The 16,164-nt window shown below is 38.9% G+C and overlaps 1 protein-coding gene across 1 annotated transcript; it reads right to left on the bottom strand.

Moving 5' to 3' along the window:
- Nucleotides 1–3,163: 3,163 nt before the first annotated feature.
- Nucleotides 3,164–10,409, bottom strand: LOC113161321 (docking protein 1-like). Its single transcript, XM_026358837.1, has 7 exons — nucleotides 10,254–10,409; nucleotides 9,280–9,358; nucleotides 5,954–6,093; nucleotides 5,756–5,866; nucleotides 5,591–5,660; nucleotides 5,013–5,191; nucleotides 3,164–4,853 (listed from the first exon to the last, which is right to left on the bottom strand). The coding sequence occupies exons 1-7, from the start codon at nucleotides 10,311–10,313 to the stop codon at nucleotides 3,978–3,980; spliced, it is 1,515 nt and encodes a 504-aa protein (XP_026214622.1). The 5' UTR covers nucleotides 10,314–10,409; the 3' UTR covers nucleotides 3,164–3,977.
- Between the last annotated feature and the right edge of the window lie 5,755 nt (nucleotides 10,410–16,164).

The following is a 16,164-nucleotide window of genomic DNA, read 5'->3' as shown; positions in this document are numbered from 1 at the left end:
CAGTATTCTATCATTTCATTGCCTGACAATGGATGTCTTGTCAGTGTTTTTAACCTCAGATAAAAGGGAAAAAAATAGTTTTGTGCACTTATTGACCATTGTGAGCTCTCTCTCTCTTATTATTGGTGTGTAAGTGCATTGAGATCCCCCTTGTGGGGCCTGTGTATAGTCTTGCAGCATTGGTTATAACCTGAAGAAACAAATGAATTCATAATAGTGAAGATAATCTTATACTAGTTTTAAAAAAACAAACAAAAAAAAAAGACAGTGAATCTAGTTGTTGTTTGTGGCATGGTTATGCATTCAATGGTCATAATTTTAATGATTAAAACAATACAAAAAAAGAGTTCCCACTGGCGCTGTTCTGCTGTTTTTGTTTTGTTTTCCACTTATCAGTGTGCGGTATTGCGGTTCCTCTTGCTAATGGTGTTGCTAAGCTAGCTTGCTTGCTCAGTTGTTTACCACCAGAGCAATATATTGTAGCAATTTGATGAAACCAAGACGTAAACAAGAAATCCTTTTCCCGTAAATTTATGGCAAACAAGTGCATGAATCTCTGATTGCAAGTCTTAAGTGATATGATCATGGTGTTCTTTATTGTTTATCCTAATAAAGCGGATTTGCAGATGTGGTGTAATGTATTGCTCTGGCCACCTCATTATCCTGCACGAACCTCTGCTCACATCCTCTTCCTCTCTCTGGGACAAAACGCTGTCGCTAATGACGCGAAAACAATGATTCAAACTTCTGCCAGAGTAAAGTTAGAGCTGCACAATCGCATTTGAAGGTGAAAACGACTGATGGCTCACTGTAAAACACAAAGAACTGGCTGATGAATTCAGTTTCCACTAACAAAAGTGAGAAAAAATAGATCTAAAAGAAATGATTTACATTTGACTGAGACGTCTTTGCCAGGTGATGTCATTGTAGCCAAAACGAAGCCAAATCAACTAAAATCTTTTGCTGGATTTACTGTTTACGCAGCCATTAGCTCACCATCAGCTGGTTTAAGCAGGAAGAGGATATGAGCCGCTTGCTCTCCATTTGTTTAAGTCTCTTTATTTGCTCTCTAACCCACGTCCCCTTGTAAAGGTGAATATGTCTACTGACATGTACTAATCTTGCGTCCTTCTTGTCTACCCACTGACCACGGCTGGACATGGACCCACTTTATCATTCCAAGATCCTGACCACAAACACATTTGTGACAGGATCCAGAAAACCAACCATGTCAGCATAACGCATGAATTTCAATGACATCAATCTGATTTCTAATTTTCTGTGAGAAAGATCTGATCTGGGTTTTTTTTTAGCTACTAAACCTCAGCTCAGTATCACAGGATGAAAAATCAGATCCTCTGTGCCTGAACAATTTCAGTTCCTGTCCACCACGAGCTGAACCACAGCTCTGATGATCTGATTCTGTCAGTCTGTGACCTTAAACTGATCATCATATGTTTCAGAGCCATATGCTAAATGTCAGGTTGGACATTTTGGACGTTGGGAGTAGTTTTTTCTGTTTCTTCATGATATTTTAGACTTTTTTCTAATTCACTCTGGTTGCTTAGTAGCAGGCTTTATCTGACTCACTCCTCCATTTTTGTACATATCTGTGCCAATAGCTTGGGCAGACAGTGGCTTTTTTATTTGTAAAGACATAAACTTGCTTGCAGATATAAATAAAACAAAATAATACACTTGTGTACTTGTTAATAAGGGAACATTTGGAGTTTGTGTCTTCATTTCAGGTTAACATGAAGTCTTTTTAGAAAGCTCTAAAAGGCCTTGGAGATCATTTCAAACATTCTGGGGCCTGATTGGTGGTAAACCAGGGAATTAAATGCTAACACAGTGAACATTCACTAAAATATCCACAACAGTGTATCACGGTCAATTTAAAAGGGCAACATTTTAGAATGTAGTGTAGGCACTAGACTAACATTTACATAAGTACATAACTTAAGTATTTACATTTCAAAGCTGTTGCTGAGTGAATTTGTTACTGCGCCACTAGTTATATACTGGATGCATCTTGTGTATGCATAGCTGCAGTGGGATTCTCCATGCCTTGCTTGTATACGGTCATTTGAAGTGAGAATTAACACTTGGGTCTATGTTTTTTTAAGTCTTGCAAATCTGGATGTTATGTATACTGGTTAAGGTGCAACATCAGATAATTTGATATGTTCAGTAGCAACGTATTTGCCACTAACCCAGTTACAATTACGTTTCCTACAAAAATGTATTTGTTATTGCTGTTTGTTTGTTTGTATAGGAACATAATTATGTTAAGTGACAGCACTGACACCATGTTAATGAGCAGAACCTAATAACCTTAAATACAGGAAACATTTTATTAAAAATAGTCCAAAAACTGTTCGTGCAATACTAGTATTTCTACAACTACTACTACTTATAATAATAACAATAATCATAATAGTAATAACAATAATAATACATACATACATACTGGATATATAAAATTCAGGGGATGATATTTAGGATTATGTTACCTAATGCCAATAAAATTGAGCTACATACATCCAGATTTACATTATATGTACTTATGTAAATACATGATTTACCAATAGTACAAAAAACAAAACAAACCCAGAGAGTTAGCAAAATTAGTGGATGTGAAAGGAAATGAACCGCTTGACAGAAAGAGTCAGCCTCCCATCAGGAGGTATCTGTGTGAAAGTCTTCCAGAGTCAGTCACCTGAGTACACAGAGATGTTTTACTATGTAATGTAAAGCAGAGGTAAGTCTCAAAACAATAAGACCAGACTAGAGTTTCCAAAGACACATGTAACACATCCTGTAGAGTTCCAGAACAACATCGTACAAGTAGAGGAGACCAAGATCCACTTGCATCTGAGCGACGAGAAGAGGTTAATTTAAAGAATGGAAGGATTTGCTCATGACCTGAAGCTACCGCCTCATTTATCAATCATGGTGGAGGTAAAGTTATGACATGGGCATCCACAGACTACCAAAGGCATTGGTTCTATTGTATCCACTAAACTGAGGCTGTATCTGCTGACAAAGACAGCAGCATTAACAAGATGATCTTGGAACTTTGCCAAATTACACTGAGCTAAAGAGTCAGGTCTGTTTGTGAAATCAAGTCAGCTCAAGTGCATGTTGTCACTAAAGCAAAATATACTTAACGCTAAAGTTCTTTATTCATGATTTACTTATAGGTATACCACTAGAATTAAAGCAAGGCATTTGATCCATTAGTATATAGTGTTAGAGAGTTCAACGTGTTTGAAATGAAGGTTACATTGCAGATTGTCATACAGCAATAGCCACAGTAATGGTGAAAAAAATGATCTTAAACAAGATGTATGTGCTAAAATAGAAGTTGTATTGAAACTTGATGAAAAACACAGTTACCTAGTTATTACATTAACAGTTATACATTAAAAATATCACTGTATGGTAGAAACAAATGACGGGCTCTTACTGAGACCTCACATCATGCAGAACTATACAACAAAGAGAAATTCTCAACAACTAGAAATATCTGCAGTTATGTCATGACCTTTTTGAAGTAAACAGATATACAGATAAAAAATGTGTGTTTGTAACCAAAAGCACAAACACACATTTAACAATTTGACACATTGTGTGTAGTATAAAATTCAGATTTTTATATATATTGCATTTGGACATTTGTAGGACCAGGGTCCTGAAAACCCCAATGTCTCCCACTCTGTGCAACTTAGAAAGTTGGAATACTATCTGATCCCCAGGTTTTGGGGTAAATACAATTTGTTGTTGGAACGTGCAAACATATGGGCAAAAAACATCAGGTATATGCTGCTGTAACTTAGCACTGGCCCTCTCTGAATAGACAGCCCTATTTCCTTCAGAAACAGTACAAATCATTTTCATATAAGTACATTTTACAGAAACATTATCCATGCATTATCCGTGCTAGTGTTTTCTAGCTGACCGGTGGTATAAAGTTACTAAATGACCCCAAGGCTCTCATATATGACATCATCAAGAGATTGGCCCGTGTCTTTTGTTGTGGTTGTGGTTGTGGTAGTCACGGGACTAGACGTTGGCGGTGTCTTGCAGACTTGAGCATAAAGGTGGGCAAACGGGTCCGATTTAGTTTCATTCCTATGTGACATCTCTTCCTTTTTATTCAGCGGTTCAGAATAAATGGGTTCATCTTTTCCAAAACACTTTGCTTTTGCTTTGCTCAGAACAGCTTGTTTATTCTGCACTGGACTGATTTTGTCGTACACCTCTGAGTAACCTGAATCTGTGTGATCGATGCTAAAGCAGGGATGTGGAGCGGCGGAGTTAGGGGAGGGAGTAACAGCATCTCTTGAACCAGGGGGTTTGAGTGGAAGAACACTTGCAGGGTCCACATACACAGCCCTGGTTTGTTCCAGCTTTGGTGCAGATTGGATACACTTGGCTGGGGTAGCATATACAACATCTGATGGGTCACTACAAGGACTTCCAAAGGAGCTGTTGTGTGTGGGGACCGATGGCAGAGGCATCAGGGTGATTGGAGCAGGATGTGCTGATCCACTTTCAGACTGACATATGAAATCTCCTTGAATATCTTCCAAAGAAGAATATTTTGTACCCTGTGTCTTTGCTTTGATCTCCAGAATTGAGTTCACACTGGCCACAGTGGGTATTTTGGGGAGAGGTGAATAAGCCTGGTTGATTATGACGGCCTTCTCCCCCTCTTGGCTGGCTGGTTGAGTCTTTCGTTTGATGGTACTCTGAATGAGGGTGAATATTTTCTCAACCTGCTGTGTCTCAAAGATGAATGTTCCAGGACCAGAGTCACAGCGTCTACCTGCTTCAATGGTTAAAGTTGGCTGTAAGGAAACAAAGAAGCCCATGTTTATGTAACCAGCTATTCTACGAATGAAAGACAATCTACTGCAACACTTCTGTTTCATCCTAGTGAAACTGAAATCGAGTGTTAATGGACAATGTATGAGCAGAGGTTTTATGTGTTATGTTAAACTCCTTACCCCATCTTTTCCATATCGTCTCAGCAGTTCATATGGCCATTCTCTAACAACGTCCTTCTGCTGTGATTCTTTCAGCTGCAGTGCCTCTAGTCCTACCTGCAGCCAGTAGGACCCCTGCAGACCACATCGTGTGGCTGCTTCTGTCTTTTGAACCGCAACCCAGAATTGTGAGGCTGAAACTAAAGATGAGAATATTACACCTCACAGACTGTAAAAGCCCACCCTAAGCATTTAAACAGGATCAGGTTTCCCCTGCTGAGTGGTGCTTTAGAGACATCTACCATCCTCTGAGACACTAGTCAATAGCCCCGAGAGTGCTGTTGCTGATTGGAGTCTCGTGTCCTTTAATTCTGTATCTGTAATGAAGCCAGGGCTGGTTCAGAGCATGTGCTTAATTTCAAATCAGTTCTTTGCATTTGGCCAAAGAATGAGTTCCTGATTAGGACAAGTAGTTCCAGAGTGGCACAAACCATTCGTCAGGTGCTAAGGATTGCCACAACCAATAAGATCAACTAAAACTGTAAGCTGTAGCATGCCTGTCAAAAAATAGAAAGAAGAAAATGTAGCTGGGGATTTACCTTCATCTGCTGATGCATATATCTGGTTTTCCTCCATATGAATTTGGGTAGAACGTGACGTGCCTCCTCTCTGGGAGAGCCCAATGAAGGCAGAGAAAATTAATATTATTGGAACCAAGGTACAAATAAGTACCATAAGTTGTGAAATGTCTTTTTCCCTCTCACCTGAAATGTGCTCTGACACAGCTTTTCTACCCATTCCACGCATTCATCTTTGAGAGCAGCAAACACCATGGTTCTTTCATGTGTTTCCACACAAAATGCTGACATGTTCTCCTGTAAGCAGCCAGCAATTGCAATTTGTAGGGTTCATTTAAACGTTCCTCGCACATATAAATATTGTAAATATGCAGACAGGCTGACCATGGGACAGGCCTCAGCATTTGGAGGGAGTCTGAGGACACTAATCAGCTCAGACAGTCGAACCACCTTCGCCTTCCTGTCGCCATGAGGCAGGTGGTGTCTCCTGGTTATGGTGCCAAGATCACCTCCTGCACCAACCCCTGGAGGAGATATGATAGGCAGACAGTAGACAGTCAGATTCAACTAAAAACCCATCAGCACAGATATAATATCTTATTCATTAGGATATGGAGATTTAAATAAATGATCTCGATAGAAAAAAAAAACACAGAAACAGGATCACTTCCCAAAATTACCATATTACCCCTACCCTATCAAATGTACCTAAATCTGTATTTTATTATTCTTTTGAGTTAAAGTCAATGGTCAAATGATGCACCTGCATAGCAAACGTCACACACCACGCTGAGTACCGTGTCTGTGGACTTTGGACACATACATTTGAACAAAAACCCTGACTTAAACAATGGTTACAAACTTAACAGGACTCTGCCATAAATCCCTCAACCAACACATTTACCGCTGTGGGAGCTGGGTTTCAACAGCTTGCCAACACTTTATTCTTGAATTAAACTGAATCGTTTTCTATTCAAACCTAGAAGGTGGCCCATCTTTCAATTAGAAACTAAAATGTCATTTTAGTGTCTATCCTTTGGTTGTTAGAGAGGTAGAAAAATAAGACATGTTGATGCCATGATAAGCTATAAAGTGTCATTTAGAAACCACCTGGAAAAGGCTGACACTAATACTGAGCAGTCACCAGGAGACAGTGTCGGTGGAATTACAGTAAGTCAATGACACAGATAACTGAAAATATATTATATATTATATTAGTAAAAATAAAACAAAAATGGTTTAATCCATACATTCAAAGAATTGAATAACTTCCATGAAATAAAACTCAAACTCAAAACATAAACACCAGAGGGCGACATTTTCTCATTTATGTCTCCATCTGATGTTTTTCTCAACAGACGGGTCAAAACAAACAAAATGGGTCATTTGATATTTACTGTGTGTAGATTAATGTGTCTAATCACCACCTCATCCTAGTGCTCATCGTGTCCTTTGGTACCCACCTCAATTGGTGCACACACACACACACACACACACACACACACACACACACACACACACACACACACACACACACAGCCCTTCGTTTGTAACAGCACACAATGTAAACATCCGTAATTCACAAGAAAGAAACTCAAACTCAACATGGATGTCTAAATACACATTTTAATAAATGAATCGTGATGTTACTTATTACTTTTTTTGAGTAGAAGATCGTACTTTTCCTGTTAAAGCTTACTAATCCACAGGTCAGACACAAAGAACAGAAAAATAAAAAGAACAGTAAATTTCCTCCACTGTCCAACTGTGGTTTCTCTACCAACTTTACCATAGTTCTGAATTTCCAAAGTTGTCCTGTGAAGTGAGGGATAGCTGCTATTGCTGACGAGTATGTTTAGTAAGCATGCCGACACTATTGGAATTAAAGTAATTTAGTGTTAGACTGTGATAGTGAAGACAGATGGCCTGGAAGAGACACTTTAAAAATATATATAAAGTGGCAGGAAAAACCTTTAGAATTTCATTGTTTTCTGCATTAATTTGTCATAAAATGTGCTCTGATCTTCATCTAACTTAACAAAAATAGTCTGCTGAAAATAATAGTACACAAACATTATATGTTTTCATGTTTTTATTGAACATAACATGTAAACATTCACAGTGCAGGGTGGAAAAAGTATGTGAACCTCTGGACTTAATAACTGTTTGACCCTTCTTTGGCAGCAATAACCTCAACCAAACGTTTCCTGTAGTTGCAGATCAGACCTGCACAACAATCTGGAGTCATAGTAACAATATTTTTGGGATGTCTGGTGTGAATCCCTCTCTTAAGGTCATGCCACAGCATTTCAATTGGGTTGAGATCAGGACTCTGACTGGGCCACTCCAGAAGGTGTACTTTGTTCTGTTGAAGCCATTCTTTTGTTGAATTACTTGTATGCTTTGGGTCAGTGTCCTGTTGCATCACCCATCCTCTGTGGAGCTTCAGTTGGTGACAGACGGTCTTACGTTTTCCTGCAAAATGTCTTGATAAACTCTGGAATTCATTTTTCCATCAATGACAACCATCCATCCAGGCCCAGAGGCAGCAAAGCAGCCCCAAACCATGATGCTCCCTCTGCCATGTTTTACAATGGGGATGAGGTTTTGATGTTGGTGTGCTGTGTCTTATTTTCTCCACACATAGTGTTGTGTGTTTTTTCCAAACAACTCAATTTTGGTTTCATCTGTCCACAGAATATTTTGCCAGTAGTGCTGTGGAACATCTAGGTGCTCTTTTGCTAACTTCAAACGTGCTGCAAATTTTTTTTGGGACAGCAATGGCTTTCTCCGTGGTGTCCTCCCACTCCTGGCTCCAATTAGTGCTTGAAGAAGTCATTAGGCTAGGGGTTCACATTCTTTTTCCACCCTGCACTGTGAATGTTTACATGTTATGTTCAATAAAAACATGAAAACATAATGTTTGTGTACTATTATTTTAAGCAGACTGTGTTTTTCTATTGTTGTGACTTAGATGAAGATCAGAGCACATTTTATGACAAATTAATGCAGAAAACCATAAAATTCCAAAAGGTTCACAAAGTTTTTCTTGTCACTGTAAAAAACCTTTCACACCTGCCTGATTTAAACGTATGTATTTAATTCACCACACTTTCATTGTGTAAAACTTACATAGACAGAGATGATAAACCTTTAGATTTCCCTGAGATTAATGTGGTATAACTGCTGTCGGGTCAGAAAACACATCCAGGCATTTTGATGAAGGTGAAGCTACGTCCTGTGCTTTGACTCTCACCTATCCACACACAGACTTAGTTGCTTATTAAAGTATGTCACCAACTACATCATACTGAATTTACTACAATTTTACACACCTCTCTGTAATGATGACAGTTCATGTAGGAAGTAGGTGCCCTAATGAACCGTGTGTGGCCGGGATAACATTTGTTTGACAATTTGTAGACACAGCTTTTTACAGATCTTCTGTCCATATTAACTTCTGACAGACTTTATATCCTATCATGTTACTGGCATGTTGTTAATTAATCTAATTACTTGTAAAATGTTCTTCTGACCGCTTCATCGGCCTTAAATGTCACTATGACAAGATTATAACATCTGCTATTATATACATTATTAATTATAAGAATTAAAATCACCAAGATAAGACAGAGTTGAATGCATTAGATCTTGCCATTAACAAACTCTGGGACAATTAATTTTACAAGCAGATCCTAGGATTGCTGTACCTCCCATATCTTGGATCTCCAGTCGACCCACTCCACTGCTGCTAGGGGGAAATAAAGACAACCACACTGGCTTCCACTTCTGAGAACAGACAGAGAAATTAGAAATATGATTTCAGCTCAGGATAACAGCCACAACAATTTTGTGTTAATAACTAGTTTGCTGTCCATAATGCAAACAGACAGTACGCTCCACCTAACCCTTTATCCTTATGAATGGGACACACAGTTTCAATCTTCCCACATGTGACGCAGAGAGGTTAATAAAAAACACACCTTGGCTGTGTCATCAGTAGACACAATTACAGAGGAAGAAGATAGAAACCAGGAGAACTCTGACCTGCTCCTTACTTCAAAATAAAAGAGGGAATACAGGCCTATGTGTGTAAGTAATAAAATGCTGTTAAGTAGCAGCTAATGCATTAATAGGTTGACAGTAGTTTGTAAGCAATACTATGCATTTCAGCATAGCTGTACCAGTTTAGGTTTTGGTGTAGGAGTGATAGATGTGATTCAGTCAAATGTTCACTGTAGCCATACCACACGAGTGTGTGCTATCTGTTTGTGGTGCACAGGAATGTGCAGTGAGGAAACTGCTGTGTTTCAACTTGCTAATTGGCATTCCTGTCTTTTGAGCAACACACAGAAAAACTGAGAACTCTTTTTACCGAACATGAGCTATATGCAGCTTGGAATCTCAGTAAAAGTAGTAAGTAGTAGTAAGTAAGTCTTATAATGTGTCATCTGTCACCTTAAATACAGAAAACATTAAGAGACAGTATATTACCAATCTTAGTGACCACGCAGTTTATGGAGCGTAGTATTTTAGTAGTTTAACAGCATTCACATGAGGTTGTTATCAGTATTTTATCAGTAGTTTGTAAATCTAGCGAAGTCTATTTCTCTGAAATATTCTCACAAAAACAACCAATGAAATAAAAGCAACAGCAAATAGATGAAAACATAGGCATACTCACTTTGCCAGCTTTGTGCGGTTGAAGGTAAACCTGCCCTGTTTTGGTTTGAGAAGACTCCATCTGGGAAACAAATGCACTGGAAGACTGGCCTTTGGACTGTGAGAGACGTGCTTAGACGTAAGTTTCCTTTTCGTGTGTGTGTTTTTTTTTTTTGTTTTTTTGAGTACCAGAGTTGGGGCATGCCCACATTGACACATTCTTGAAATATGATCCCTATCTAGTGCACACAAAGGTGCAGTCATGATTGTAAATGTAAGAAGGGGAGAGTTCGACATTCATACTGCTATCCTTATTTAGAACTCTGTGTACACATCATTAGTATAAACAGGAATCAATAAAAATGATAAATCAACCACTTGCTGCTCTTATTTGTTGGCGCGTCTGGTTGAGGAGGTGAAGGACAGGCACTCTCTGACATGCCTGTGATACAATTTGTGTGCTGCCAAACCTTTCCTCTTGGGAAATTTACTGTGACCTGTGGTATTAACTGACCATTAACTATGAGGTGAGTCAGTCAGTTGAAGTGTATAGATTCTGGCTCCAGAACTGACAGTCTTTTTATTTACAAATCTACACAGCGCATTCTATAAATCTGTGTCTATGTCTGCACAAGGACATGTGTCCCGACTGGTAGGACAACTTCTCTCTGTTTTACAGCTCCATATTTAGGGTTTGTGTTAACAGGCCCTGAAGGCTGAGGCAGCACCTTGATTTCAAGACTGTTGCAGCATGGCCACCGTGCCAAAACCTCATGTCATCCCAGGTAGATTTTTACTAGATCCACACACACATTTCTTTGTGGCACTGACTGACCAAAGCGTTCAACTACATGTGTCTATAGTAATATTAAATATGTTTTCAGCTCTTTTTTTTGTTGTTGTTGGGTTTTCTTTTGTTTTTTTTCAAAGGGATGGGAAACATTTTTTTTTCTACAGCACAGTTTAGGCAACACAATGGCATTCACTTAGATTTCTGAGCTTCCAGCAAATCTAAATCCACTATTCAATTCTCTTTTCTAAATGTTTGGGTTACAGGAATATACTGCCAACACTGCCAACATAGGGTGGCTACTTCAGAAATTTGCACAATCAAATTAAACCAATACAAACACTTTGAGTCTGGGTCACGTGGTCTATAACCCAGAGAGATACTCTTCTCATTAGTGCTAAATAATGATCCCATGTTCATACCGGCAGATTGACTTTTTCCATGCCAGGAAATCTTGATGCACAGATGTGATAATGTGCATAATTAAAATGGACTGCACCTGGATAGTTGGAGTTATTTACCTTATGGCATTTTTGTTTATGTGGTGACCTTTAAATGACATCATATAGAATTCCAGTGGAAACAGACTCTGACACATTTGTTTCTAACCAGTAGACTGAGCAATAAGAGTTCCTGTCTCTTGGGAGGGGGCTGATTACACTGGGGCTTAATTCTACAGGACAAGTCAGCAGACTCTTGAATCACAGTCTTGATTGCAGAATGTGCAGCTTTTGCTTAAGAGCAGATTTGATAGCAGGAGAGTGAGCAGAATAACTAATAGTTTAAGAAACTCTCTTACACATTTTGCTTACTAAGTTCTGAAAGATGAGAGCAGAATTTCTTTCAGTGCTACTGGCAGCCCTCTGCTAACAAAAAACAAGAGAGAAGAGAGGAAATGACTGTTGGGTGAGTTTGAATGAAATCCTATGGTATGGCAGATCCTTCCCAATAAATGGAACATGATGACACACAATCCATCATACAAGTTTTATTCCCTGAATTGAGTAAAAGAGGTTTTGACAGATTTGGTCATCTGATGTTAACCCTCTCCATACCTGCCTTCTTGATTTGAAAGCTGACTGATGCATTTATAGAAGACATTCGATTACTAATGGCATCTAAAGTGAGCTGTGAATACAACTGACATGACAAAGATTACTGTAAACACATTTGGAAGAAATACTGTAGTGTGGATGTTAGACAGCACTCTCCACCACTACTATCAAAACACCAAATCAGGGAATAGCTATGGAATGAATGGTGCTCCATCCCTCCAGTAATGCTGTTCTGTCAGCATGTCATGCCTCAGCACCTTGTAACTAAGACACTTTATGTTGATTATTCCTTTAAATTGTCATTCATCTGTAGTACAGAGTAGGTTAATTTACCAGTGCAAACACCGCCATGTAGTAATTTAATGATGATTACAAATGAAGAACTGGCAGCATATATAGAATGAGAGAGAGGAACCAGAGTAACACACTTGGTTCAACATTTTACTGTCAGCTGGAGAATGGCCTAAATGAGGGTCATCCCTCCCTCAAAGGAAGGTCACACAGGCATGAAGCGGCTGATGTTTGGGGTATGCGTTTTTTCTCTTCTGGCTAGCTCTTTCACAGTGACACCCACAGAAGACAACAGTTACTGTGTCTGACAGAGATGAAAAGAGATGTGTTATTAGTGACTCTGTGATTTTTGCCACAAAGGCAAAGCACTTGGTTTCCAGTGTAAAGCAGAGAGTTCCGTGAAGCATGAATTGCTACCTTTTTCTCAAAACTGAATTCAAAAATTCAAATATGGACTTTTAATAGTACAAGGTTCATCCTTAGGTCAAGTACTGGCAATGAGAATGCATGTTTTTGTGCTCTTCCACGTTCTGCTTCAGTCTCAAGCTTTTCAGACTGATTTGTAATCCAACCTGTCATGTTGGCAGCAGTTAGAGCAAATAGTAATTCATAATGTATTAGTTACAATCACTGATTCAATATCATAAAGGAATTGTTAGAATCAAGACCAAACATAACATAAAAACTTGTTTTTCAAGCTGTACTGTCTAAACAATTCTCCAAAGATGAGGTGGGGAATTAAACCTATGGAATATTAGTATAAATAAAAGAGCTCTAACTGAACAGCAGCCTTACAAAAATTATAATGAACTCATGTAAATGCTTTGGGAAAATTGGAGGCCGAGGAAAGATGTGTGACTGCAAATTAAATGTTTTTTAATTACCTTGTTAATATAAAACGATTTGTCCAAGCAGCTTTAATTGAGAACATTTTCTGACATTAGCACCCCCTAGTGGCAGTATCAAGAAAGCCACTGTGGTTGACGGCCAAAATCTAATCAGTTCATCCTCGAACCCACGTGGACGTGAGTGCCAAGTTTGAAGAAATTCCCTTAAGGCATTCTTGAGATGTCACGTTCACAAGAAAGGGATGAATGAACAGACAACCTGATAACAACATGGCTCTGACCACGGCTGCTGCTGCTGCTGCTGCTGCTGCTGCTGCTGCTGCTGCTGCTGCTGCTGCTGCTGCTGCTGCTGCTGGGGAAGCGTAATTGTCCCCTGTGTGATATTTCTGGCTCTACTACTTTAGCATGGCTTTTTTGTATTTACTCCTAAAAGACTTGTTTTACATGAGCCTTATATGTTCATAGCACATAGCTAAATCTACAGAGAGTTCAGCATCGGTCACTTCAGAGGCAAAGTGACACTAGTTGGGCGTGTGAGGCATAATGCCTGCTTTAATATGATAGACAAGCTGACTGGCATGCTGAACGTCCTTACAGATGTTTACTGTGAGAAGGAGGAGGAGGGCCCGACCTGCCCATGCTGGTTTTACTTTTATCAAGAATCCAGCAATGTTTTAAAACATTCTTGGTGAATTTTTATGTCCTACAAATTTCAGTAATCCAAGGTGTTCCTAGTGAGTGCTGAGAAGTACAGAGCCTGGGAACTGTGGTGACATGACAGCCATTATAGGCCTGCATGGATCTCCTCCACCAGATCTGGTACTTTATGGTTGTTTACTGGAGTTAGTACAATGACATCCCATAACATAATGAACATTAAGATTCACCCTAAATCCATATGTTAAATTTGATTTGAATGATTTGGACAGTAAACTATATAAGTTTAGAAGTTTGCTTCTCTACTTATAAAATCAAGAATTATCCTCAAACCTTTATGATCAGATCTGATACAGTACTTTGTGTGTTGCATTTTGTGTGTTGTTGGTTTGGAGTTAATGTGTTGAGTTGCCGTGGAGCACCCTTTACTGCCTCTTGATCCCCTCTGGACTCCCAATTTAAAAAATCTGAGAGTCACTCACTGAGAGTCAACATGACGTAAAATCAAAAGGCATCAATCTCACCATCAACAGAGAGGACGACCAGAGGTGAAAACCAATAGCAGTCCGTTTTCACATCAAGGTGATGTGAGATTTGATCAGTGGATAAATTATGACAATGTTTAGGTTCCATATGCAATAATTATGCTAGTGGAACCTGATATGCAAAAAAGAGTCAAGCATGATAATATGAATGATTTTTATTAATTAATCTTTGTCTCTAGTGGAGATGCATACACTAGGAATATGAAATTTGTTCAGTGTATAATTAGTAAAAATTGCTCACTGTTAACTGATTTTGATGTTGCCTCTCTTGTTATGGTGCTGCTGATGGAATTATGATGATCATGATTGTCAATTTTAAAAAGGGCTTTAGAAATTTTCATAGCATAATAATCTCTGCTTTATTTCCTGCAAACGTAAAACTAGTGGTGGAAGATTTCATGCTGTTGCGGTGATAAACAAATGTGCCTATGTTTAGTAAAAAACAGAGTTAAGGCTTGTCTGATGAAAGTAAAGTCATGGTTCAACTTTGAAACTAACTGTAATGATCTAAAATTATTGGCCTCATTCTTTAGCACTCTGAGCCATGTTTGAAGGATGATTGTGTATCCAACAGGGAGGAGACAGCAGAAACATTTTTGGAGAGGCCTCTGCGGATTCCACATGTAATATTATTCCTGTTCAAGTGCTAAGAACAGAGGGTTGCACTACGAGAATTGTCTTTACCAATGATTGATTGCAATAATTGCTTCAACTTTTCACACTGTAACCAATCAGCATATGTAACATTTGCTCTTAAATGTGTTTAACACAGCAGCTGCAGCTGAGGATAAGTCACAGAAAAGTGTAATCTTCTTTTCACAGATCTCTTGTGAAGTGATCAGTTAGGAACAATCTGTGCTCATAACGAATGAGCCTTTAGTGGATGGTTGCTCCTTTTAAACTTCTATTATCATGACCCCCACACCTGTTCCCACTTAACCTACTAATGTCTGAATCTGAATATTAAAATCAAACTGAATTTGAATATTGTGCAATCTAATATGTGCTTCCCGTTTGTTTTTGTTTTTTTGTATCTCAGTTTGTTTGTCTTGAGGAGAAATAAGCACAAATAGAGATTTGACTTTTGCTACAGGTGAAAGTGTTTTTGGGTACGTGGGTCAAAGGAGGATAGGACTCGTGAAAGCAAAGGCAGTGAATAAAACAGCAGACGATAAATTCTTGATTACAGGAACAGATGACGTTGTTATTTCTAGTTTCTGTAATAGTCCCAACCTAATGTCTAATTCATATCTTGCACATTAGTAAATGGAGTTGGAGGGATGCAGACATTAGTGACAGCGATGCAGACTGCAGTCATCTCTAAAGCATCATGCCAGCACCTGCACCTGAGAAGGCTCTGAGGACATTTTGATACTGCGTTCATATAAATAACATTTGACTGCTGACTTTATGTTTTGGCTGCATCGTACTGTTTCTTAAACAGATCCAATCACAGGCAGTCAGACCTTTTTCAGTTCTGCACGTCGTGCATCGCCTATGTTTCTTTTGTTTCACGGTGCTTACTGACAAACACTTCAGTAGACACCAGATGTTTCATCATGTGAGCGTAGGGTGAACAGCTGCAGGTAACAGCATTAACTATGACAGCACTTGCTCAATAGCTTCTGAACAAACCTAACTGTAATTGGGTTTATTAGCTGCACATGTGTCTTCCATGCTATGACACCTCTGTAGAAAAACTCCCCTGAGAGGTTCAGCTACAATAACAGAAAGGATATGAAACGGT

The sequence above is a fragment of the Anabas testudineus genome, chromosome 1 (genome assembly GCF_900324465.2).
Source record: "Anabas testudineus chromosome 1, fAnaTes1.2, whole genome shotgun sequence".
NCBI classification, from domain to species: domain Eukaryota; kingdom Metazoa; phylum Chordata; class Actinopteri; order Anabantiformes; family Anabantidae; genus Anabas; species Anabas testudineus.
This window is presented reverse-complemented; position numbering and strand designations above follow the sequence as displayed.